The sequence below is a fragment of the Pelodiscus sinensis genome, chromosome 5, assembly GCF_052426305.1.
Source record: "Pelodiscus sinensis isolate ZL-2025 chromosome 5, ASM5242630v1, whole genome shotgun sequence".
Classification (NCBI taxonomy): domain Eukaryota; kingdom Metazoa; phylum Chordata; order Testudines; family Trionychidae; genus Pelodiscus; species Pelodiscus sinensis.
In genome coordinates, this window is record NC_143056.1 from 114,411,053 (window position 1) to 114,438,407 (window position 27,355).

The 27,355-nt window shown below is 48.9% G+C and overlaps 1 protein-coding gene across 12 annotated transcripts in view; it reads left to right on the forward strand.

Annotated features, from left to right (window-relative positions):
* Positions 1 to 27,355, forward strand: part of TMEM86A (transmembrane protein 86A) — a 72,335-nt gene that overhangs the window by 13,206 nt on the left and 31,774 nt on the right. For 9 of the 12 annotated variants that reach the window (XR_012903656.2, XR_012903660.2, XR_003091248.3 and 6 more), the window contains exons 3-4: positions 379 to 562; positions 10,918 to 11,017. Coding sequence is in view for 4 of the 12 variants with exons in the window: in XM_006133445.5 (XP_006133507.4) it covers positions 379 to 562; positions 10,918 to 11,017 (284 nt within the window). In the remaining 8 variants the exon portion in view is untranslated. Of the gene's footprint in view, positions 1 to 378; positions 563 to 6,590; positions 6,732 to 10,917; positions 11,018 to 27,355 lie in introns of all 12 variants that reach the window. The other 3 variants (XM_075928122.2, XM_075928121.2, XM_075928120.2) reach the window with 3 other exon arrangements.

A 27,355-nucleotide genomic window follows, 5' to 3' on the forward strand; every position in this document is an offset into this window, starting at 1 on the left:
TATTTAAGAGGCGTTTTTTTTCTAAACCACAGACATTATTCACCAAAGCCATTTCCATACTCGTATACTTACAACGATCCCAAAAGTTCCCTTTTGCAAACCCTGACCCAGTGAGCCTATGATCACATGACTATTATTGAACTCTGTTCATGCTCGCTGTAAGTTCATGTGGTTTTAAAGAAAAAAAATCAAAACTGCAACACATTGCAATTAAAAAAACCCTAAAGCTGTACTCTAAACACAATCTTCAGAGGGGTAGCTGAGTCTACATGTTTTGTTAGTCTTTAAGGGTGCTACTAGTCTATTTGTTGTTTTTAAAGTTTTTTCTAAACAAAATGTTTGTTTTCGTGTGGCTCATCACAATCTCTCCCACATCAGCCAGAAAAGTAACCCCAGAGGGAGGACTCCAGTTACTGCAACAACAACAACAAAAAAGCTACTCGCACATTCCAAGACCAAGTTTATCATCATCTCATCAGGTCATTGCATCCTGTATTTCTTTCTTTTCCTTTACATGCCAGACAAAGTGGCTCCAATGGTTTCCCAAATGGAGGGTGCTTGGGTGAGGATCTGTTCTGTGTTTTCAATATGATAATGAGGGATAATTAGTCTTATGTTTGAAATCCTGATTTCCAATGTTGTACCCGACTAAGCAGGAATACTCATTTTACATTATTACTTATTTTGATACCTTAGAAATAGACATTAAAGTGTTGGGAATAATGTATAAGATGTCATGAAACTGAAGCCTTATTAATAATGTTGGGATACAGTATAGTTTCATCTTATATTTAGATTATAAGATGATTGGGACTTCTAGATATCAACCCATAATAAATTAAGAAATAATAATAATATGAATAATTCATTTTTCAGGAAATAATCATAAAGTATGCCGAATCATGAAATTAAACCAGATCATATAGTACTTACGCTAAATGAGATTAATTTTCAGAGCTCCTCCTTGAAACTGGGTAGCCAAGGCATTTCCTCAGTGTTCCCCATCACTTGTAATAAGCTTTTTTGAGCTAGTTACTAAAATAACCCCATATTAGAGTTTATACTATTACAAAGAACTCCATTGAGTATCTGCATGAATGGAGCGGATCAGTCTTTAGCCACAGTTAATATTCAACAATCCAGACAAAGATAAAATCTTCACAAGAAACTATTAAAATGTGTACAAATTATGCTGTGGCGTTTCAAAGGGGCAGCACCACACAGCTGATCCCAGTCTCCCCACCTATAATACTTCCGGGTATGTCTACACTACAGCACTAATTCGAACTAACAATTCGAATTAGTTAATTCGAACTAAGCTAATTCGAATTAGTGCATCTAGACCTAAAAACTAGTTCGAATTAGCATTTTGCTAATTCGAACTAGCATGTCCACATTGAGTGGACCCTGAACCAAGGTTAAGGATGGCCGGAAGCAGTGCCGGCAGGGCATCAGATTAGGACTTAGAGCGTGGAGCTGCTGTCTCAGGCTAGCCAAGGGCTGTGCTTAAAGGGACCCGACCCCCACCTCGGACAGACAGTTCTCAGGGGTTCCCCGCTTGCAAAGCAGTCCTGGCTTGAAGTGCCCTGAGTGCCCACGAGGAGTAACGTTTCACGAGGAGTAACGGTAGTTCGGAATAGGACCCTAGTCCAAACTACCTAGTTCGAGCCCCGTGTAGCCGCGCTACACGGGGTTCGAAGCAGCGGGGATTTAAAAATGGGGGCTCCCCGCTTATGCTAAAGAAGCCTGGGAAATTCAAATCCCGGGCTTGATTAGCAAGTTCGGTATGCATACATTACCCCGCTAGTTCGAACCAGCGGGGTAGTGTAGACATACCCTTAGTTCGAACTAACGGACGTTAGTTCGAACTACTTTCCTAGGCGCTACACTAGCGCTCCGTTAGTTCGAACTTAATTCGAACTAATGGAGCGCTTAGTTCGAACTAGGTAAACCTCATTTTACGAGGATTAAGCCTAGTTCGAACTAGCTAGTTCGAATTAAGGGCTGTGTAGACCCTTAATTCGAACTAGTGGGAGGCTAATCCATCCCAGGTTTCCCTGGTGGCCACTCTGGCCAACACCAGGGAAACTCTATTGCCCCCCTCCCGGCCCCGCAGCCCTTAAAGGGCCACGGGCTGGCTACACAGTTTGTGCCAGTTGCAAGGCTGCCAGCAACCGTGCCAGCACACCCTGCACCTGCCACAACATGAGCCAGCCTCCCGAGGACACCCAGCCCTCCAGTGCTCCCCAGGACCAGCCTGGCGGCTCCCAGGAGCCTGCCCGGGGGCGCAAAAGGCGGACGCCCACTTGGTCAAGTGCGGAGATCGTGGACCTCATCGAGGTTTGGGGGGAAGCATCCAATGTCCACGATCTCCGCACTAGCCACAGAAACGCGGCCGTCTACAGCCGCATGGCTGCCAGCCTGGCCGCCAGGGGCCACCAGCGCAGCCGGGAGCAGGTGCGCTGCAAAATCAAAGACCTGCGGCAGTCCTACTCCCGGGCCTGCCAGCCAGGGGCCGACCCGGAGGCGTGCCCCCACTTCCATGCCCTGGACCGCCTCCTGGGGGCTCATGCCGTCCCTGCCCCCCGGGACGTGATAGACCCCGGAGCAGAGGGCCCGCTCCAGGAGACGGAGGAGGAGGAGGAGGACACCGAGAGCCAGGAGCCTGCCGCCAGCCTGCCCGGGACCCGGCACCCCACAGAGCCGCTCGCCTGTGTCGTCCGAGGCCGGGGAGGCATCCACCTGTGAGTACCATCGTGTTCCCCTTATGTGTATGGGGGGCTGGGGCGAGAGGGAGCCCCGGGACCGTGTGCCTGGGCCTTGCCCACCACGGAGCAGCAGCTGGGGATCCTGCAGGGGCCCTGGCCTTGCACAGGGGAGCTGGGTTTCACACACCTGGGCCCCTGGGGTAATTGACCGCTGGTCTTGTTGCACCACAGCCTCAGCACCTGGGCCTGCAGGGCGCACCACCCCGCCTGCAGCAGCTGCCCGCGCCCGGGCAAGCAGGAGAGCCAGGAATGAGGAGTACCACCAGAGGTTCCTGGATCACCAGCTCCGCACCCAGGACCACTGGGTCCAGGAGGACCTGAGGCTGCGCCGGAGGAGTCTGGAGGCCCTGGAGGAGCAGGGCTGTGCCCTGCGAGGCCACCTCCAGAGCCTGCTCGACTGCTTCCCATTTCCTCCTCCTGCTGCTCCCCCTGCTCCCCCTCCTGCTCCCGCTCCTGCTTCCTCCACACCCCCCGTCCCTCCTGCCCCCCCCACAACCATTTCCCACCGACGCCCCCGGACCCGCAGTGTGGCGAGATGGGAGAGGCAGCCGGACTCCCACCCCTGAGCTTTCCTTTCCCTTCCTCCCTTCCCTCCCCTTCCAGCTCCCTCGTCCCAGGTTTTCCCCTCCCCTCTCCCACCCTCATTCCTCCCTTCCCCCACCCCAGTGATGTGAAATAAACATACGTTTTTGTTTGAAAAACAGGTGTCTTTATTTTACAGTAGGTAGGGAGGGGAAAAGGGAAGGGGGGTAGGGTGGAAGAAGGCTCTAGTGGGGCATGCAAGGGAGAGGTCAGTCCTCCTCCTCCACCAGGAAGCTCTCCCGCAGGGCTTCCCGGATCCGGACGGCCCCCCGCTGGGCTTCCCGGATGGCGGCGGTGCAGGGCTGACCGTAGTGTCCAGCCATGCGGTCAGCCTCAGCCATCCAGGCTGGCAGGAAAACCTCCCCCTTTCGCTCACACAAATTGTGGAGCACACAACATGCTGCCACCACGGGAGGGATGTTGTGCTTGGCCAGGTCCAGACGGGTGAGGAGGCATCGAAAGCGGGCTTTCAGTCGCCCGAAGGCCCTCTCCACCATGATGCGGGCCCTGGTCAGCCTGGCATTGAAGGCCTGGCGGGAGGGATTGAGGTGCCCCGTGTAGGGCTTCATCAGCCACGGCTGCAGTGGGTAGGCGGCATCCCCCACCAGGCACACGGGCATGTCCACGTCCCCGACCCTGATGTGGCGGTTGGGGAAGAAGGTCCCGTCCTGCAGCCACTGGCACACGGAGGAGTTGCGGTACACCCGTGCGTCGTGTGCTTTGCCAGACCAGCCCACATTAATGTCCGTGAACTGGCCCCGGTGGTCACACACGGCCTGCAGGATCACGGAGAAGTACCCCTTGTGGTTCACGTAATGGGACGCCTGGTGTTCCGGGGCACGGATGGGGATGTGCGTCCCGTCGATGACCCCACCGCAGTTGGGGAAGCCGAGGGCGCCGAATCCCCGGATGACGGCGTCCGGGTCGGCGAGGCGGACCACCCTGCGGAGCAGCACCCGGTTGATGGCCTTGACCACCTGCGGAGAGAGACACAGCAAAGCGCCAATCAGTGGGGCGCCCGGGTGTCTGGGAGCGTTCGTGCCCTGGCAGTGCCCCGCGCCCCACTCCCGGTAGCAACCCTCCTAGCGGCGTGTAGTACGGCCGGGACAGACCGACCCCTCCGGTGCGGAGCGCTTTCACCTCCTCCCGCCCCCCCTTTGTCCCTGGGGCGGCCCATCCCCTCCTCGCAGCCCCCCTCCCCCCCGGCTCGGTGGCCGACGAGTGCCATACCTGCATGAGCACCGCTCCGACGGTGGATCTCCCCATGCCGAACTGGTTCCCGACGGATCGGTAGCTGTCCGGCGTGGAGAGCTTCCAGAGGGCGATGGCCACCCGCTTCTGGAGGGGGATGGCGGGCCTCATGAGAGTGTCCCTTCTGCGCAGAGCAGGGGCGAGCCACTCGCAGAGCTCCAGAAAGGTGTCCCTCCTCATCCTGAAGTTCTGGGTCCACTGTCGGTCCTCCCAGCGCTCCAGGACGATGCGGTCCCACCAGTCGTGCTGGTGTCCAGACGCCAGACGCGGCGGGGCACGCCAGTGCCGGGGCGCCACCGCGGCTCCTCCACGGGCTCCAGGGCGGCCAGGTGGAGAGGCAGGGGGCTGACGTGCACCAGGTGGTGCCAGGCAGCCTCGAGTCATTGGTGGCAGGCTTGCAGCAGCAAGTCCAGAAAGTGCACCAGAAGGTGCAGGGCGAGCTGTGGCTCCATGTTGCCACCTGCGGCGGTGGCCCCCCCCGAAGGGAAGCACCGACACAGACGGGCACAGAGACCAACGCTTTGCTGTCCCTCGGCGAGGTTGGCAAGCAAGCAGGAAAAGCTGAGAACCGGCTGTCCAGGGGGGTCCCTTTAAGCTCGAGCCTCAGATAGCCTCAGACAGCAGCCACACAAAGCAACTACTGACCTGATGCCCTGCCAGAACCGGTTTCAGCTGCCCTTAAATGCCCCCCTGCGTCCAATCAGTGTGGATGCGCTAGTTCAAATTAGCAAAATGCTAATTCGAACTAGTTTTTAGTTCTAGATGCGCTAGTTCGAATTGGTTTAGTTCGAATTAACTAATTTGAACTAAGTTAGTTCGAACTAGCACTGTAGTGTAGACATACCCTAACAGAGTTTAAAGAGAAGTTAGATAAATTCATGGAGGTTGGGTCCATGGAGTGGTATTAGCCAGGGGGTAGAAATGGTGTCCCTGGCCTCTGTTTGTGGAAGGCTGGAGATGGATGGCATGAGACAAATGGCTTGGTCATTGTCTTCGGTCCATCCCCTCCAGGGTCCCTAGGGTTGGCCGCTGTCGGCAGACAGGCTACTGGGCTAGATGGACCTTTGGTCTGACCCAGTATGGCCATTCTAAGCTCAGGGCTCAGGGTTGGGGGTCTCACTGGACCACCCTGATTTTCATGCAAACCTGCTCCTTGGTGGCCAGGTTGGCAGCTCTCCTGCCCTAGACGGCCACTTTCCTGTGCCTAGTGCGGAGGTCATAGATGAGGTCCACTTTCCCCGCACTAGACCAGGTGGGCGCCCGCCTCTTGCGGACCCGGGCAGGCTCCCGGGAGCTGCCAGCCTGGTCCCGGGAAGAGGCGGAGGGCTGGGTGGCAGCGGGTGGCTGGTTCGTACCGTGCCAGGTACAGGGTCTGCTGGCTGGGTGCTGGCAGGCTTGCACCTGGCATGGGCACCGTAGCCAGACCGTGCCCCTTTAAGGGCTCCGGGGCCGGGAGGGGGGCAGACGAGTTTCCCTGGTGGTGCCCAGAGTGGCCACCAGGGAAAGCTGGGGAGGGCTAGCCTCCCACTAGTTCGAATTAAGTGGCTACACAGCCCTTAATTCGAACTACTTAATTCGAACTAGGCGTTAGTCCTCGTAGAATGAGGTTTACCTAGTTCGAATTAAGCGCTCCGCTAGTTCAAATTAAGTTCGAACTAGCGGTTTGCCTGTGTAGCGCCTTTCACAGTTAATTCGAACTAACGTCTGTTAGTTCGAATTAACTTTGAAGTGTAGACATACCCTCAGTGAGGTGAACTGAAGTTTTTTTTTTACAATGTAAATGTTTTGTAATTAAAAATAAATATAAAGTGAGCACTATACACTTTGTATTCTGTGTTGTAATTGAAATCAATATATTTCAAGATGTAGAAAACATCAAAAATATTTAAACAGATAGTATTCTTATTATTGTTTAACAGCACAATTAATCACGCAATTAATTTTAATTGCACGATTAATCGTGATTAAATTTTTTTAATTGCCTGACAGGGAGGATGGCATGGGAGGTGTCAACCTCTCCCCTCTTGCAGCTGGTCCAGCTGTGGAGAACAAAGAGGATGGCAATTGTCCCTGGAGACATTGTGCATGAAGCCTAGCCCTCATCTCTGAGCCAAGACCTAAAGTTCTCAGGTCAGACGAAGGCGATGTGCTTCAACCAAGGCCACCTGAGGCCTAGACAGTGGGTCCTTTCCTGCAGGGGCACAGATGTCCAAGGGGCGAGTCTCATTATCCCCATGTCCTGGGGACAAGCAGGCATGGGAAGATGCCAGCTAGAGCAGGAGCCTGAGAGTGAGAGGGGGGCTATGGGGCAGCGGAGCTTCCCTCTGTGCCGTGAACATGCCGGGTCTGGCAGTGGTGGCATCCCACAGGGTGAGGACTCGTATCCCTGCCCGCTGGAGGAGAGGGGGGCAGGGTGTTGGGGGAAGGTGTGTGTGAGTGGCGGATGCTCCTCCACCTTGCTGCGCTGTCCCTGGGAGCGGATGCTGCCCTGAGAGCACAGGCATGCCCGTGTGCCACATGTGGCTCTCCTCAGAGTGTGTGTGTGTGTCCATGTCCCCAGCCTCCTTCTAGCGGTGGCTTGTGGTGGGACGGTGTCCCACCCCAGTGTCAGGAGTGAGGCAGGCCTCTCCAGACACCCTATGAGCCAGAGTACCTGGGTTTGCTGTAGCTGCCTCCTGGGGCTGTGTGCCCTGGACTGGCACTCCACATGCACCCACATGCTCAGGCTGCTGCGTGATCCCCAGGCCAAGGAGGCCAAGCGAGGAGCATGCAGCTGTCCCTCGCCACCACCGCCTGCACTCATGCATGTCTAGGGAAAATAATGGCACTCACCCAAGGGGCCTTCCCTGGCTTTGGATGATGCCCGGGGGACATCCTGGGAGGGGGGTACCAGCTGCAGGGAGAGCACAACATCCTGGCTAGCAGGCGTGGAGCTGGTGCTGGCCTCGTCCGGCTCCTCCTCCTCACTGGCTCTGTCCCCCAGGAGGATGATAACGGGCGCCTCCAGTCCAGAGTCCACAACGGGGGGGGACTGACCTGCCCGAAGGATGCGGTGGAGCTGTGCATGATATGGGCAGCCCTGCGGTGCTGCCCTGATGCAGGAGCTGCACTCTCTGGCCTTGGCATAGGCCTGCCTGAGTTCTTTTACTTTCATGCGCACCTGTTCCTGGGTGCGCCTGTGGCCCTTGGTGGCCAGGCTATTGGCCATCCAGCCATAGATGTCCACATTCCTGCATCTGGTGTGGAAATCCTGGAAATTTCCTTCACTCCCCTCAATGAGGTCCAGGATTTCCACACCAGACCAGGAAGGCACATGCCTCTTTTGGCCCCAAGCAGGATCCTGGAGCTGCTTGAGGCAGTGCTGGCAGCTGTGGGGGGCTCGGCTGGAGCGGTGGGCTTGGCCATGGCAGGAGGGAATGCTGGGTCTGGGTCCTGTGCAGGATCCTATTATCCTGCTATGTGGCACGCTGCAAATAGGGCCTGCTTCGTGCCACTAGCTCTTTCCCTTCTTCCTACAGCTTCAAGGAATGCAGGGGAAGGGAAGCTATTGAGGTCTGATGAGTGTGGACAGAGCGGTGACATCTGTGGGTTTTCCTGGAGGCCCTTGATGTCAAAATAACTCCAGCTGCTCTGTCTGCACTCGCCCTATTCCAAAATAGCTATTTCAGAATAGGCATCATTCCTCGTAGAATGAGAGTTACAGAATCTGGAATAAGACACGTGCTGTGTAGAGACTTGCATAGTTATTTTGGAATAATGTCTGTTATTCTGGAATAATGCTGCTGTGTAGACATGCCCTCTGTGCTCCCCTTTCCAGCATTTAGTACACAATGCAACAGTCCAGCCATTTTCCCAGTGGCAAGTGACAGGGACCAGAGAGGGTCCCAGCCCAAGCATTCTATAGAGGGCAGCCACCTGCTGCATCTCCGTCAACTTCTCAGAACATTTCCCTCGGCCACTTTCTCCCAGTTCCTTCTTCACTCTTACCTCAGGGCCTCAGCATGTCAGTCCTAACAGACAGACAGGGCCTTCCTGACACTCCCCCAAGACCCTGCCAGCAGTTGGTCTGCCCATGGTACTACCTTCTAAATACCTGCCTGGAATCCCCACTTCCCTCTTTGAGCTCCAGGCAGTGACTCCCCTCGCTCTGCTCCTGCAGCCCTTGGCCGTGTCCAGACTCAGGGGTTTTTTCGGGAAAAGTAGGCTTTTCCCGAAAAAATGTCCCCTGCGTCCAGACTCAAGCCGCGTTCTTTCGAAATTATTTCAAAGAACGCGGCTTTTCTTTCGATGGCGGTAAACCTCGTTTCACGAGGAAGAACGCCTTCTTTCGAAAGTTCCTGTTTCGAAAGAAGGCGTTCTTCAATCTAAAGAGGCCGTCTTCGAAAGAAAGCATCCAGACTCGCTGGGTGCTCTCTTTTGAAAAAGCGGATTTCTCTTTCGAAAGATCCACCTGCAGTCTAGACGCTCTTTTGAAAGAGGCTCTTTCGAAAGATGCTTTCGAAAGAGCCTCTTTCGAAAGAAGCCTGCAGTCTAGACATAGCCCTTCTTATATGGGCCCGCTGGGCCTGGAATGGTTGTTCCTTAGCCTCTCCCCAGTGCAGCTTCTCTTGGGCTCTTTGAACCCCTTATGCCAATGTGGGGTGGACACCCATCATATAACCTAGTAAAAGATGTATGTTTCCCGGTTTATTTTAAACGAGTCAGAAGGAAACCTGTTTATATAAGAGAGAAAAACACTTATGACACATGGAAAATGCACTGGCTGTGATTCTACCCTTGAGCATGGAGAACAGCCTCTGACTTAATGGCTGTTTACCAGTATTTATCTGAAGGAATGCAACTGAAGATAGTAGCAAAGGAGTCACTAATCTGGTCATTATCTCAGAAACACTGATGACAGCATCCTGAGCATACTAGTATGTATTATGTACAAAGTAAAAACAGGAGGAGTAATTATTTAATTGATGCTTATAGAGTCAATACTCCTGTTTATCATAATCTTGTTTATGTACCAATCCTTATTTTGCAGCTTTCAACCTTCATCTGGCTTCTAATATCCTCCATTGTCCTCACTCCGTCTTGCCCTAAAAATATTTCGCAGTTGCCCTTTGTTCTTCAAAATTCACTTAAAATAACCTATTCTTTAATATGTGTCTACTTTAGAGTGTAGCCTCTTCAGGATATGTATCATTCCCCTTCTGAGCTATAGTTTGTCTAGTAGGGATGTAAAGTCCTGGTTAACTGATTAAATGGAAGCCGGCAGGGGACGTGGCTGGACTGGAACAGCCCCCCTGCCGTGAGTAGGGGCTGTACCAGCCAGGCCGGACCTGCTGTAGATAGGGACTGCTCTAGCTGGGCTAGAGCACCTCTGCTGGCTGTGACTGGAGGCTGCTTTGGCCAGGCTTGGGTGCCCCCTGACCACAGTGGGCCTTGCAGGACAGGAGCAGTTCCCTGCCCGAGGTGGGTGTGCAGCTGCTCCAGCCCACCAGTTAACCATGTTATTCAGTTGGTGATTTGACACATAACTATTATATATAATAGATGCATACAGGTGTGAGGATAATTATATATAATAGATGCATACAGGTGTGAGGATAGATAGATAGATAGATAAACTATAGGCATTTTGGAGAGCAGGGTGCAAAAACTGGCAGGATCTGGATCCACTTTTTTGTTGCCCTGTAGCTACTAGATGTACCATATTCCAGAAGCCTTTGGCAAGGCAGTAGTAGGTGGGTGAGTCCTTTAAAATGTGCAATTTGGGAGTCTGAATCCAAAAAAACAGCAGGGTCCATTAGAATGCATATCTAGGATAAATGTTTTGCAGCACTATGGTTCTAAGATGTGCTGGATTCTAGATGTTTCTGGTGCATAAGTAGTAACTGGCTATTTTCTTTATTTGGGAGCTGGGTTGCGAAAATCAGCAGGATTTGATTTTTACTCACATCTGTTTACCAGTTTAGATGTTTATGCACATGTGTCTTTGTATACCCATGTGTGCGAGTAGGTGCCTAGTGTGGACATTAGGAAGACAAGGTTGTGCTCCTGAGAGCGGCTGGAAGGAAGGGGGGGCGAGAAGCTGCCAGCCCATTCCTCTCCTCTAATGGGCTGGGTCTATTCAGCTGCAGATCGTGAGCCTAGAGAGGAAGACAGAGGGAGGGGCGACTGAGGCAGAGCTGGCTAGAGTCCCACCCCCCAGCTCCTCTCCCTTCAGCCCATTGGCGCCGGCCTTTGTGATGTCATTGCGTTCTAAAAAAGAACCCAGAAAACAATCGGCATTGAGAAAAACAGATACATTTTCTGATCCTATTTAAAGGGAAAGCGCCAGGCAGTGGGATCCAGCGGCACAGCCCGGGTCACGGACTGCACTTCTGCTTGAAGCCTGCCTAGCAGACATGGTGTCACCGGTCACAGTGGTGAGTGCACAGGGGCTTTGCATGGATCAAGATGAGGAAGGGCTATAGTAACAATTAAAAACCCAACTTTTGTCTCTGAGAAGGGGAACCTAGCTATGGGGTGTGTGGAGGGGGGACTGGCCCCATGCTGGGTGGCGTGCAGGATCGCTGCCCCGCCAGGGACCAGGGTAATGCATTGGGCTGCTGCCTTGGGTTGTTAAATCGGATTCTCTCAGCAGCTGGCTGGCCCTGGGGAGAGGAAAGGAGCTAGTAATCGATGGGGCTAGAGTCTGATAGCTTGTGCTTAGGCTCAAGGCTACCATCTTCTCCAGCCTGTGCCTTCCTCTGCTGTGATGTGTGTGTGTGTGTGTGTGTGTGTGTGTGTGTGTGGGAGGGGGAGGTGTTGAATTAATCCCGGCATGGGCTCACCTTTAAAGGGTGTCTGTATGTGTTGTGTTTTGTGTGTGTGTGTGTGTGTGTGGGGGGGGTAACCAGAGAAAAAGTCCATAGGATGAAAACAGTGGGCACGTGACTGGGAAGCGTGACTTTGTTGATTTCATATCTCGGCTCTCGCCGGTTGGATTTTGTCTGATGGGGAAGGAGAGCCCTGTTCGGTCCCCCCTGCCTCCCCGCAGCCTGAACAGAGGCATCCCACGAGCTCTCTAAGGAGCAGCCGGCAGGTTCGTGGGATGGGTGTGATTTATGTGGCTGGCCGGCTGCGGGTCTGCCAGTGTCCCTGTGCGCATTGTACACCTGTCAGCCTCGGTGCAGTAGCTGTGCTGGATGCCAGTGTGGGTGGGACGTGCGCTGTGTAGGAACTAGCTCTCTAGCAGCGCCCGGGTGTGCAGCGGAGGGGGGCTGCAGCCTTGTCCACTCACCAGCAGCGAGAGATCCTCTGGGGAGTTTAAAAAAAAGTGAACGTGGGAGGAGGGTATTAAAATCAGCCTGGGACACTAGCCGGGTGCATTGTTTTCTTCCTCTCGCCACTTAGTCCGGACTAGCAGTTGCAATAGTGGTGGTGGAAAAAGGGATTAAACTCTGTGCCTGGGCTGGCTAATTATCCAGATGATTTTGCGCTGCTGATGTCATGGTTGTGGCAGGCTGTATGTTTATACTGTTCCCAAACTACAAACACAGCTCTGTGTGGACTATTGAAGTAGGTAAAATATTCAGAAAACGCTTGGTATTGGCCAAAAATGCCCACCAACGTTTTAAATATGCCCTGGACTGTCTTTCATGCAATGTTTAAACCCTCATAGTTAAAAAAAAAAAAGTTACTTAATGGGCCAGATAAATTCCCAGTTATGCAAGTATCATTCCAACATTGATTGGGGATGGAATCACATCCCCTTTTCATAATGGAATATTCTGTCCTACTGCATTTTGGTTCCTGTAGGATAGTTTTAAAAACATAGCACAGGTGAAAGGCCTTAAAAATGAATTCATCATTAAATGTCAGTGTTTATTAATATTAAAGTATATTGTTCATAGGGATGGGATCATGGTTGTATTGTAAATTCTATATACTGATATAGTCTAAACATATATATTTTTAGCCTTTTTTGGGAGGGAAGCAAAGAGCAGGTTGCAACTTCATCTTGTGTCAAAATATGAAAAAATGAACAATCTGAAAATTTCAAGGTCTACAGTTATAAGAGAGTATTGTCCATCTTGTTCTTTACTAGCGGAAGCCGGTATAAAGATGCCTGGTTGTATTTTTCTCTTTTACTTTTGGCAGAGTCAGTGTCCCCAAAATATATCTGGATCCGAAATACTGCTTGAAATTTTGCCAGAGACAGAATTGATGTATCTGTTCCTTCTGCTTCCCGAGTAATTTCTGGGAGTGAAAAGTCTGTCCTGCTGAACATGATTCATAAGGTTTCAGGACTGAAGAAAAAATAGGTTGCAGCTGATACAGGTAGCTTTCCTTGCTGCCTTCAGTGTACTCAAATCTTGCACAGTCCATCAGACAGGTTTGATATGATAGGTGCAGAAAGGCAAAACATAGATCTTTTGGCTGAAAGTCTCTAGTTCCTTTCCAATGATGTGTAAACCCTAAGTAGAACTGAGTTTCAATTGATTTAGTGATCAGCTTCTCTTCCTCCCCTCCCCCTGACCTTGCTCCAGGTGGTTTGTTCCTATTTTACTTTTTGGGCCCCTTAGTTATGTCCCTACTCCTAGTTTTGTTTTTGTTTTTATTTTCGGAGTCTCTTTGGGCATCCCTGTTTCCCAGGATGCTCTTTTTGGCAAATCTTTTTAGAAAGAGACCATTTTGCTTAGAATTTGCCTGTGTAGTTTTGCAGTCACTTTTGTCCATTTGTGGCGTTCACCTGCAGACTCTGTGTTGTTCAGATTATCAGAGTTCTACTGCTTCTTCCTCCTCAGAAACAAGCGAAGGCTGTATTGCCCCAAGTTCACCTCTGATTCCTCTTTCCCAGCAGCAGCTGCTCCAGATGAAGTTAGCCAGCTAGGTGCAATGCAGACAACTCCTCTCTTCTTCCTTCAAGCCAGAAGCAGCACCAGGGCCTTTGCTTTTTAACAATTGTTATTGAGGCTTTCATCCTTTAATCGGATCAGAATTTCTGTCTTTGAGACTCTATTCCCCTCTTCCTCTTATCACAAGGCATCTTTGGACTTAATGCACACATCCAGCGATGCACCCAGCATCATACAATATCTATATCTATGTATATTTTAGAGGAGCACATCTGTGAGTCACTCTACAGTCTGAGAGTCAGTTTGTTCAAAAACTCCTCCTAAACAGTAAGGGCTAGGGCCACCAAATTTGGAATGCAGCTTCTTCTTACATAAAGCAAGGTCAGGGTTTGGTTGTGCTAGGAAAATGGGAAATGCTGAGAACAGGCAGGGCCAGATGGAGGCATGGGCGAGCCGGGCAGCTGCCCTGGGCGCCAACCCACGGGGGGGCGCCTGATGGCAGCTGTAAGGGGTGCGCGGCATCCCTTACAGCTGCCATCAGGAGCTGCGTGCCCGGCTCCCCAGCGCCAGAAAGCAGCGCCCTTGCCCCTACGGCTGTGGGGCCATGCATGGCTCGGCGCGTGCGCTAGCAGCGCTGGCCGGGCTGGGCAGCGCACACGCCATGGGCCCTGGGGGCAGGCCCGCGTACCCTGGGGTGGGCGGGCCCGTGCCCCACGGGCGGGCCTGCGCATGCGCTCTGCACCCGGGGGCGGCGCCGCACGCCCGGGCCCAGGGTGCCAAAAGGGCTCAGGCCAGCCCTGGGAACGGGACTGTTTTCTAGAACCATGGAAAGGCAGGGGGCTGCTATTCAGATGGATGTGATACTGCAGAGTGACCACTGGGGCAAGCAAGCACATGGGAGAGCTATGTTGCCACGTGACCACTGGGGGCAGCCACACCACCAAGAGAGTTGCAAGTTGGGGCTGAGACTTGCCATTTTGCCTGCCGCCAAACTGTGTAAATAGTCTGCCTGCTCCAAACTCCTCTCCCCAGCTGTTAGCTGCAGTACTTGGGGGAAGGGAGGGAGGGAAAGCCCCTTCAGATGGGACCCCACTCACTCTTGCATACCTCCAAGCCTTCTGTCCTGCCTCCCTACCCCACATCCCCAAGGCCCTGCCGTGACTCCTTCCCCCTTCCTCCCCACTGCCAGCTCCCTGCCCCAAAGGACCCAAGCAACACCCGGTAAGTCTTTGAGAGAGAGCGAGAGAGTCTTCCTCTACCTTGCCTTACTTGAAATAGCTTTTATCCTTTTACTAATATACTACCAGAAATACATCTACCTTATGAAATGGAATGGATTTTCCTAACCATCAGTATTTTCATATAATCGAGTGGTTCCCAAGACATGTGAAAAATGCAAAAAACAAATAACGTTCAAAACCTGATCATTTTTCTCTGTAAAAATGAGTAAAAACTAAAAACTGAAGGGCTTTGTCTATGTGGAACAGGAATAATATCACTCGCCCGTATTACAAGGTAGTCGTGAAGCTTAATTAATGTAATCAATACTAACAGAGTGTGCAAGACCACATGTCTTTGGGCATGAACTAACAGAGCTGCTGTTTAGCTGAAGTAAGAGTGGCTGTGGGATTAGGATACAGAACTCCAGATTCAATCCCTGCAGATGAGCCAGTTGAGGTGTTATTACATTAATGTGGAAAAGCACTTTATGATCCCAGGATGAAAGAACCTCTCTCTATATACATATGGTGTCCTATTTCCAGCCCACAAAGAGTTTATCTGAGTGAGTTTAACTGACAAATCTGTATCTGCATTAGAAATATCTGATAGCAAGTTAAACAATCCCTTCACTATAGCACTTAGTTAGCCCAGTGGTATTAGGCATCAGCAATTGATATTGATTTGCCATCTTCCCACTTTCAAAGTACTTTGGCCAATGGCTCTCTTTGAAGTGATTCCCATGTTCTACACGTCACAGCTAGAAGGTCTTTGATCAACACACTTCAAAAGCAGTAGGTGCAAAGGCTCTTTACTCTTGGCTGTGCCAGGCCTGCACAACAGTTTGCTGTCTCACATTCTAGTGATTGTCCTATGCAGTCAGTGCAACAGAGCTCATCAGGTCTTTAGAGCCTGCATTAAAATAACTTTGAAATATCACGCAAATGTTCATTTCTTTTTACACTCTCAAGGGGCAGCCTTTGAAGTTTACAGAGGCCAGGTAAAGGTAATAAATGGGTTTGTCCTAAAGGAATGTGGGTTTACTTCAATTTATATATTAGCAGTAAACAAAACCATCAAGCTAAACCATCTTAAATTATCTACAGATTGAATTTGAGAGCCAGAGAACTAACGTGGCTTCTGAGCCTCTGAGGGACACTGGAGACTGAATCCCCAGAACTGTCATCCTGACTTTGAGGACAAAGACAATTTCTTTGGAGGAACTATAAGGGACGGAGAAAGATTCCATCTTTATTTTACACCTGAGCAGATGAAGGAACCAAATACCTTGTGCTTCGTATGTTGATTTCTGGCTAGCGGGTCTAGGGAATGCCAGTCATAATGTTGGACAAAAAATAATTAGTGAGAAAACTACCTTGAGCAATGTCTGTAACTTGTTCAGTTAGGTCATTAGAAAGCATATTTTTACTTTTGTTTGTAATTCATTCCATCAGGTATCCCAGAAAAACTCCGCCATGTCCAGGGAATGCATCTGCTCTTCCAACATTTTTTGCGGAAGAGCAGATGCGCTTTTTCACAAGCCGTCTTCCTCGTTTCATAAGAAGAAGGGTGTTTTCAAAAGAGAAGGTTTTTCCAAAATTTGGCCCTGTGTAGATGGGCCAAATTTTGGAAAAGCCTCTTTCAACAAAACTACTGGAAAAAGGTATGCAAATTGCAGAGCGCAAGTTGTGTTCCTATTGCCAAAAAAAAGCTGCAGTCTAGTCATAGCCTCAGGGAACTACATGCTTGTCTGTTGGGGATCAGGCTGTGAATCAGGGGAGCACTTAAGGCACAAAGGGCAAGTGGTGACACAAACTCTCATGGCTCTGTATTGAGAGACGGGGAACGAACTGTCCACATAATGACTAACTGAACCACAAAAGGTTTCACTGTTTGAAATTACATCTCAAAAGTGAATGGTGGAGCAGAAAATAGACAAGTGCCCTTCAGTTATGCTTGCACAATGACAGTCACGCTCTTTTAAAAGTTGGTTTTTGCTTGTTTCCCTCTTGAAAAATACCAAGTGTGCATTCTTGTTTGCCAGAGGACTTTGCTTATATATTTGGAGGCCTGGAAGAGAGAGAACACCTGAAGCTGTAACCAGAGCACCAGCTGCTCCATTCTACAGTAGAAGGGGGATAGGAAACTGACTTTTAGGCAATCGGTCTTCTGGTTCTCAACCAATCTTGTAAAAGCTGCCAGAAGAAAATACTAAGTCTTTATATTTCATAACGGAGCAGCAAATCAATACCAATATTTTGCTTTACAGTTCACCATTAACAGCCACTTTTCATCTTTTTCTCCTTCCCCCACATTTGTATAATTCATCATGCTAGGATAATTCACTAGGGCCTGGTCTACACTAGACCAGGAAGGTCGGCTTAAGGTACACAACTCTAGCTACACAAAATGTGTAGTCGGAGTTGGTTTATCTTGGGCACACCTGTGGCGGCGCCTGCACAGCAGGAGGCCAACGGGAGCGAACACTCTCATTGCGTTCCGTTCTTCCTCTCAGAAGAGAGAGTACTGCATGCCAGCAGGGGCTGCCCTCAGCGTTCAATTTACAGATCTACCTAGACCGGAGCGTCAATCTTCTTGTAAGTATAGACGTGCCCTAGCAGTCTGAAAAGTAACTGTGGGATATCTTGGGTATATACCACAATGGTATTATTACCAAATACAAGATCAGATTAGCACATTGAGTTGCCTTTTGTTGTAATGCAAATCATCTATTGCCTGCCTACAATATTGGCTTGGGTGGGGAAAAAATATGACAACAGTAACTGATGACATGATTTTTCTCAGGTTTTCTAAGATTATTTACATGCGTACATTCCAAATGGAGCAATTGTCTTTGGCTACTCAGGACTTTTGTTTTCTTCCATTTTTTTATTTCCCTTTCCCTCAAATACTCCTAGATGGAATCAAGCAATTTGTTGAAGAGGAAGGAATCCTTGAATGCAAAGAAGTTTGGAATATTGGGAGTTAACTTCCACTGCCACCACAACGTATTGCTAAAGAAATAACGTATGGAGGTTGGCACTATAAATAGGAGATTTTCCACCATACTTACTATACATACCTCCTATGTAAGTCATATTTTTAGTTAACAAAAGGAAGAGTGTATGCTGCAAAGTATATGTGGCATAGATTCATAAATTCCAGAGCTAGAAGGAACCACTGTGATCATCTACTGACTTCCTGCATAAAACAGGCCATAGGATCATGTTACGGCTACATTACCATCCGTGTAGCTTCTTTGACATCAGTGAAGCTACACAGTATTACAGCAAGGTTACGTTTACACTGCAATACTATTCCGAAATAACGTAGTCCGTGTCTACACAGCAGGCAGTTATTTCGAAATAGTGTCAAAATACTGTCAGGCTGGAGGACTTCTGACTCTTATAACCCTCATTGTACGAGGAGTAAGGGAAGTCGGAGGAAGAGTGCTCTATTTTGAAATAAGTGCTGTGTAGACGCTCCCTATTTCAAAATAAGCTACAGCTGGTCCCCGACTTACGAATGCATCGACGTACGACCAACTGCACTTACGACCAGCCTCCCATTAAGCGCAGCCCCGACTTACGAACAGCGATCCGCGCTTACGAACAGTGCAGTCCCATTGAAATGAATGGTGTCTGACTTACGAACACACCAAGTTATGACCAACTTCTTGGAACATAACTCGTTCATAAGTCAGGAACCGGCTGTATTTTGAAATAAGCTATGCAATTGACATAGCTCAATTTGCATTGCTTATTTCGAGTTAAGCCCTGCAGTGTAGACACACCCCAACTGAGAATCTGGACCAGAAATGGTTCATTCCTTTGCCAGATATTCCCCCGGGGGACTCTCAGCTGACAGGCAGGTGGGGATTGGGCACATACTACAGATATCCATCCCGGGGGACTCTCAGCTGACAGGCAGGTGGGGATTGGGCACATACTACAGATATGGAGCACTTGGCTTGTGGATACTGGGACTGTGAATTGGGGAGGACAGGCAGCATGCCAATTGCTCCCCTGCAGATTACTACAGTAGTGGAAGGCGTTAATGAATTCTGCCCTCATTTCTGAAAGGGAACCAGGCAGCAAAGAAAAGTAGCAGCACGCCTAAAGAGCGAGGCTGTAAAACTGAAGGGAAAGCAAGCAACAAACTGCAGACTGCAGAGCTGTTTCTTTGGTGTAGGCTAGGATGGCCAGAGGGCCTCCTCTATTAGCAGAAAGAAAAGAAAAACTACTGTAATGCATTACATGGAGACGATTTGTTTAGTAATTCTTGAATTATTAATTCTATTCTCAGTAGCCACTGGCATCAATTTTAATGAAAAGAATGCTTTTGGAAACTCTATTGAAAGGGATTTTGTTCTGCCCCACTTAGAGGGACCCATTACGGAAAAGAAGCATTGTCTGCTTCTCCCTTCTGGCAGCCTCAGACCCCCTGTTGTCTCAGCAGCCAGGGTATCATCCAGTCCTGACCTCACTCAGCCGCTGACAGTCTGGTTAGTGTAGATGTAGCCTTCTAGACAAACCTGGGGCTTGTAGCTTGAGATTTCCAAACTGTTTTAAAGATGTTGGTATTCTAATAGGATTTAGGTGCCTCATTCCCTTAGGCATCTTTGAAAATCCTTGCTGTAGTTCTCCCCGGGAGCCGCGGAACAAGCAGCAGCAGTGGTAGACACCACAGAAATTCTAGGCAGTTTATCCCTTGCTTGTATAGGCGTTGCACCATCCCTCCCACTGGTGCAGTATCACAGCTCTGACTCTTCCCTGGTGTTGACAAGGCTGAATGGGCTGGAAACCATTTTTCAGGCACAGTGACAGCATAACATGATGGGTCCATGTATGCTGTGTCAGGGTTCAAGAACAGGTTCCAACTGTATTTGGAGCCACGTAAAAGGCTACTTACGGGGTAGTTGGATTATAGCTCGGTTTTGGGGACCCAGTTCAAACCATACTCTACACTACACCTGTGCTAGCAATAGTGGTGGAAAACATGGCTTGGCAATATTACTCATACCTTGAGATGGACTGGTGTCTAACCCCTCCCCTCATAGCTCAACCAGCCTCCCAGGGCTTCTGCTATATTTTATTCAGGTTCTTATATTGCTTCTATCACGGTGGTATTGGAAGTCTTCCACTGACAAGTTAATCAACATGACCACCACCTACCATTTGTGATTTCTCCTCCATTTCTCTTTTACTTCTCCACAGGGCTGTACAGCAACATTGACTGTTTTTGAACAACACAGACAATCAGTACTTTTAATTCTCCAATGGCAGCATCTATAGAGGTGGGTTGGTGGTGAATTTGTAGTCCTAATTTTCCCCTTGGACAGACAAGGCCAATGTATATGGTTAGTTGTACTGCATTCTTTAGTTTATGGTCTCTGCACATAGAGAAATCAGGTAGTTTTGCAACACCTGTCTTTCTGGGACCTAATTTTGAAAGGTGAAAAGTATCTTTGGCTCCTAAAGTCAATTCCCATTGAAGTAGGATGCTGGTATCATTCAAACAAAGCTCTTTATGTCCTCAGAAGCCCTTCATGATCACAAAGTTAGCTTAACAGAGTAGCTTTTAAATTCCCATGGGGCACCATGAGCCAAAATCTGCTTGCTTGCTCATGAGGTGTTCTGTGGTCTCTGTGGGTCTGGCTACACTGCATGGCTGTTTCAGGATACTGGAAATACTGGGAGGTATCACAAAATAGCTATCCTACATCTTAACAAGCTGCCCGTTATTTCAACATTTTTTTTGAAATAGTGGGCACGCTATTTCGGCATCCCAGTAAACCTCATTGCATGATGGTTAAGGGATGTCTTGAAATAGTGTGTTATTTTGAAATCTGGCGCTGTGTAGACGCGCCAAATTTCAAAATAAGCTATTTTGAAATAGAATTGAACTAAGATATGCAATTTGATTTCAATATCTGGAAAAATTGAAAGAGTTGAACACAAGGTAGTTACTGAGAATTACGGAGTATGTAGAGCTGCATATTTCCTGGAACCCTCATTTAGACAGACTGCCCATTGGGCATGCATAAAGGAATCCTTTTCAAATATTTCTCCATCTGGGGAAATATGGTGTTTTTGTTGGTTTTAAGTGGGCCTCCACAAATCATTCCATACTGCTAGTTGCAACCCAAACCACTTCAGGGCAAGCGTTCCTGCGGATGTGAACTAGGGATGAGAAATCCTGTTTAATTGACTAACTGGTTAAACATGAAGCTTAATCGGTTAATTAAGGGGGATGCGTTCCAGGCCAGAGGAGACAGGGGCTGCTCCACCGCAGCTGGAACAGTCCCTGCCTAAGGCCCCCCCCCCGACCTGCCGCGAACATGGGCTACTCTGGACACCCTGAGACACTGCTGCTTAGGCCTCCTGGTAGTCAGTACCCAATGCTTTAGAAGAGCCAACTCTCGAGTCCAGTAATGCACGTAGCTTTGTGCAGTACAATAAATGGAGAGGAAAGACACATTCTTTTGTGACCTTGGCTTGTGATCAGCCTGTGTCCTGATGCATAATGTTTGCAGGTTGTTTTAACCAAAACTCCAGGCCCTTCTCTACAAAGCAACTAGGATTGGTTTGCTTTCATGTAAAGACCGTCATCTTTCTAGGCTACGTCATCCGATCCCCTTCCTCACAAGAGGAAAATGGAAAGAATCTTGGAGTCACTGTAAGTCTTTAATGGTAATGAGATTACCATGCTGAAGGCTACATCTCATTACAGCTGTCATTTACAAACACAAACAAACATGACAAAGGAGGGAACTACAAAGCATGGGATGGAGATAATATGTTAGCTCTATAAATATCTAGATAGAAGAAAAAGAGTTAAAGGCTCGTTATTCAGCTTCCAGTCTGTCCTGAGTGTCATCAGATCCTTCCAAGCCAATGTCAGCGGTGATCAGGGGCAATTGTATTTTCCTTGTTTGTGATTACGTGTACATCCATTGTTAGTCTTGCTGCTTAGAGAATACACACTGTAGAAAAGTGTTTTTCCACCTGTGGGTCACAGACCTATGGGAGTTCAGAGACTCTAAGAGGACTTTTAAAGGTTGCCATTGCCATAGAACAATGGTATTTAACGTAGGGTCTGCAGATGATGCTTAAGATTTCCAAAGATAACTGTACCTCCATTTTTCTAGTGGTCTTCAAATGAAGAAAGGTTGAAAACTACTGCTGTAGAATATTGCAACTGCAATTGTTTGGTTACACAATTTTAACCATCTCTGAACACACATTAGTGTGTTAGCAGGAAAGACAATATCAGAGTTTCAACCTGTCTGCCTGTTTTATAAGGGTGTCCTATATTGCCATTATTTTTTTTTACAAGACATGTATTAATCCAGAGTAAGAAAAATTAACTATTAACACCTGGAACAAAAAACTAGGTGTGATGGTACGCAGAATCTTATATTCATAATGTTTCTGTACTAAAGCGATTTCTCCAGATGTATTGGTAAATTTTTCCATTCGTTCATTCAATATACAATACAAACCAGATTTCCTCATGCAGTAAGTTTACATAGTTGCATTATTTTTTCAGAATTGTCTTAAGACTCAGAACTAAAACCAAGTCAAGTTTAAACAAACACTGGAAGGTTTTTCTTGACAGAGAGCTAATTACGGCATGTGTCACTTTCATAACTTTAGTGGCACAGCTGATGATTATGGATATACCTAAAGAGCCGCTGTTACCTTAGCTGACCTGCTATTGAGCAAAGCTGCATGGGCCAGACTGGAGCTATGCCAGTTTTTACCGAGTCAACAACCTTGTATGTCATGACTGTTAAAAAGACTAAAGGTATCGCTTGCACATTTTTTGCTGTGCCAGTCATAACTTCCCCCTACCTCCTCACGCTGTCAAGAGTGGACCATGACTATGAGTGCCAACTTCAGGGCAGACTGTCCAAAAGTAGAACAGGCACCCCAAACTGGTGGTATGTTCTATAATTAGATTTCAATAACCCAGAAACAAATGTGAACTTCTGGATCACTTTAACAGTCTTATCCTGGAGTCACAGACAGTCCCCTTAGCTTCTTCAGTCTATCCTGCCACCCAGACAAGCTGGACTCATGATAAATATTCAGATCTGCCACTTACCCCACATGAATTTGTATCTTCAATTTCACAAAAGACAATGCTGGTAGCCAATCCCATAATAATAAACCTTTAGGTAGTTTAACTAGGAAAAAAATGAGTTATTTACAGGTTAAAGCAAGCACACATGCGTACAGTGAGGTACCATTTATGGACAGGTGTAGTAATCAATAAGTTAAAACTGACTTTCAGGGCAGATCTAGGGGTAACCATGGGGGATCTCTGCCTTAGGTCTTTTGCCCTGTACGAAAGATGTGGAAAAATTGGAAAGGGTACAGAGAAGAGCGACAAGAATGATTAAAGGTTTAGAGAACATGACCTATGAAGCCAGGCTTCATGAACTGGGCTTGTTTAGTTTGGAAAAAAGAAGATTAAGGGGGGACATGATAGCGGCTTTCAAATATCTAAAAGGGTGTCACAAGGAGGAAGGAGAAAATTTGTTCCTCTTGGTTTCTGAGGACAGGACAAGGAGTAATGGGCTTAAAGTGCAGCAGGGGAGGTTTAGATTGGACATTAGGAAAAAATTCCTAACTGTCAGGGTGGTCAAATATTGGAATAAATTGCCAAGGGAGGTGGTGGAATCTCCCTCTCTGGAGATATTTAAGAACAGGTTAGATAGACATCTGTCAGGGATGGTGTAGACGGAGCTTGATCCTGCCTTGAGGGCAGGGGGCTGGACTCGATGACCTCTCGAGGTCCCTTCCAGTCCTAGGATTCTATGATTCTATGATTCTATGATTCTAACTTACACCCGTGACGCATAGGTCAGTGTAGAGCTCCTCGCTGCTGTTTCCTCTGGACCACTGGGACACACACACTCCATTCTGGCTTGTCAGCAGGGTAGAGCAGCTCACACAGGGGAGTTTCCCTGCACAGAGTGGGAATTCTCTATTAGCTAACGGAAGTTTTTTAAGGTCATGTATATTGCTTATACAGTGCAAGCTGGGATGGAGAAGGCAAAATCTAACTGATTTCTTTTTCTGGTGCGGGAATGCTCCCTGTAGAACAGGTACAATATGGACAGCAGTCCAGCTCTCCCCATGGCATCTGGTGATGTTCCACTGGTGAGGCTGTAGTTTAGTCTCCATTGTAATGGAATTCTTTGCCTTCCTATTGATACTGCTAACAAAGATGTCAGTGAAGTGCCTCCTGAAGTGGTTTATTTTAATATATGCACCTGCTCTACTAGGACTGTGGAGACCATGAACTCCTGTCATATAAAAGATGCAGAAGACTGTTTCATGGCCTAATTAGTCACCAACTACGCAGAAACCTAATTAGTCACCATTTTGAGCCAGTATCCTTGAAATAGAGCACTTGGTCTTTCTTCTGGTAAGTCCCTTTTACACCATTTTGGTAATGTAATGGAGCCCGTAAGAGGGTAGAAATGCCTCCTTGAGAATACCCCAGCACAGAGATCCTCCTCAGTGCCTGAAGAGGTAAAGTAAGCCCTCTGCGATAGCCCTGCTCCCAGGCCTGGCATAAGAGTGTGTAGCCAGACTGCACTGCACTTTGGATAAGCTCTGCTTTCCAGTGCTCAGAGGAAGCAGAATATAAGTTAAAGCAGCTTTGGGGCTGCTCTAGTTACACTGTGGATCAGGCAGAACCCTCCCCAGCCGCAGGGTTTGATCAGTGCAAAGTGACTTACAGCCCTCCTTGCTCTCCTGCTCAATCCACATGCAACATGCAGGGTGACAGCTAGAAAGCAAGCGGTGAAGCTCTGTGTCCCATTACTAATTTCTTGAGCCTGCCAGTTTCCTGCAAGGCAACATTTGGAATGACATGAAACCTAACGCTGCATTTTTTCCTGGATAATGTGCAATCTGTGTGCTTTTCACAGAAGAATATGATATAAATAATGATGAGTTTCATGGGAACATACGCTTGTGATCTGAAAACCATAACCACAGTCAACCACGAAGATTTTTTTCTGTAGTGGGAGAAGTTTTTATCTTGACTGGTCTATTTTTTTTTCCTTTGAGAATGAAATTCTTTTGGGGCAATACACAGTGTCTTCTAGGGTTACCAGTTAGACCTCCCCAAAATACCGGACACACTTGACTGTGGGTGGGTGGGTGGGGCTGGCCGGGAGGAAGGGGGGCGGATGGCGGGGATGGTGGTGGGGGGAGAGAGGGGACCGTGGAGCTGGCCGGAAGGAAGGGGAGCCGGGAGGCAGGGCTGGTGGAGGGGGTTGGCTGGGAGGAAGGGGGGGGGGTGGGAAGCAGAGCTGGGGGGGATCAGGGGCCGGAGGAAGGGGGGCAGGAAGTAGAGCTAGCGGGGGAGGGGTGCAGCCACTGGCCGCAGCCAGAGTCCAACAGGCTATGCCCCCGGCAGGCACTCCCTCTAGTAACTAGTAGAAGTCGGGCGGGGGCGGGGCTGGGAGCCACTCCTCCTGCCCAGGTTCTGCACGCAATCAGAGGCTCCCAGCAGGGAGACAGGGCCGTGACCGGCGCTGGGAGCCTCTGGTTGTGTGCAGAAGCCAGGTGGGGGGAGTGGCTGGGAATCCAGCCACTGCCCCCGCCCCGCCCCACTCGGCTTTTGCACACGACCACAGGGCTCCCAGCGCCAATCGCGGCCCTGCTTCCTAGTTGCTCTCCTGACCCTGCCAGGCTTCCGTCCAGCGCCCAGCCGGAAATTCAGAAAATACCGGACATTGCACATGTCCGATATTTTCTGAATTTTTCTACCGGACAGAGGGTGCAAATACCAGACTGTCCAGTAGAAAACAGGACACCTGGCAACCCTAGCTTCTCTGTGATTATTATAAGCCTGCAGCCTAGCAGAAGGCTGCTTCAGACTGTACTGGAATTAATCATTTATATTTCATTATCCCTTTGACGTCTCAGTCAAGAATTGAGGCCCCATTGTGCTAAGCACCACACACACGTAGCAGAGCAACAGGCCCTGCTCAGAAGAGCTCACCGTCAGAGTGTGATGAGATGTGACTGCAGGGGAGCCAACAGCTTTCGCAGGCCCCTAGGCAAGGTGCGGGCGTGGGCTGTTCCACTCTCCCAGACGGGGCAAGGCCTCAGGCAGAAGGGGCTGGGCCGGGGGCAGGCAGCCCTCTGTGCACCTCCCCCTTCAGTCCTCAAAGCTGCACTGAGCACATGGCACTCCAGAGGTGATTTAAAGCCAGGGCTTGGAGCCCAGGGCCCCTTTGAATTGCTGCACCCTGGGGCAACCACCCTCTATGTCCCGTTCCCCCCCACACACACTTTCAGTGGGCCTGTGTGGAGGCAAGCAGATGGCTGTGTGGACTCAAACATGAGCATGAAAATCTAGGGTTGCCAGGTGTCTGGTATTGGCCTGGACAATCCAGTATTTGTGGCTTCTGTCCGGTAAAAAAAACCTCAGAAAATACCAAACATGTAAAATGTCCGGTATTTTCTGTTTTTCATAGATGGAAGGCTGCTTGGGACATTCTTCCCCTGCCATGTCTGGTGGGAGCGGGGGGAGTGTGGGGACTGTGACTCTTCTGTGTGGGTGTGTAGTGTGTGTGTTGGTTCTTTTTTTTTTTTTTTTATTGCTCAACCAAATTTTTTCCTGCTATGTTTGGTATTTTTTGTGAAACTCTCTGGCAATCCTATGAAAAACACATGGTAACAAGTCAGTTACGGTTAGTGCAGTAAGCAGCAATTCCAGCATATCAGCTATTTCATAATTTCAAAACCATTTTTTTTTAAGGTATCACAGCAGAGGTAAGATTTAAGCAGAGATCTGACAGAGGCTAATGCACTGGCATTGTAGATTATGTTTGTAAACAACACCTCCCATGCATAAAGGAAGGCATAAGAGAATGAGAGCAACAATTTCTCTCCAACGGCATTTCACACTGTTTCAGGGGCTCCTAAAGTAGCATTTTTCTGGGGCTTTGTTTTGAATAACTGATTAATAATTCTGAAAGGTCTAGTTTTTCCAAGAACTTCCTTTCTCCTCCAGAGGTATCTGAAACAGCAACACATTTAAATACTGTTGGCTACTGGAAACAGTACATTGTTCAATGCACAGTGACTACTACCTTGAAAACTGCTGATGCCCAAAGGATTGCTAAGGATCAGGAATTATGTACAGCCTCCCCCCTTTCCATGTCTCTGTTCCAATAATTTCTACTGCTGGTTAAAGCAGGTTTTGAGCCCTGTTTACAGGGGTATGTCAGTTCAATAAGTAGGATAAACATGGCATTTGGTGCAGAAACTCAGGTTTTATTTACAGGGTAAAATGTGTGGGTTTATGAAACTCTGGCTTTAGAAATCATTAGCCACAAAATTAGGCTTGCTTTGCCCCAGTCATGTTGGCTAGTAGAATCACAGAACAGAAAGGAACGCCGAGAGGTCAAGTCCAGTCCCCATCACTCAAGACAGGACCAATCACCATCTAAATCAGGCCTGGGCAAAATACGGCCCACGGGCCACATCCGGCCCACCAAGCAACTACATACAGCCCGTGGAGGCAGTGGGGAGCCCCAGGCAGGCTCTCCAGCTTGCCCCGTAGCCTTGCGCGCTGTGCAGAAATGCGGCTGGCAAGGCTCCATTTCTATGTTAAAACTGGAGTGCGGGGAGGATGGGGGAAGTTTTAGGAGCCACCCCACCCCCAGCACAT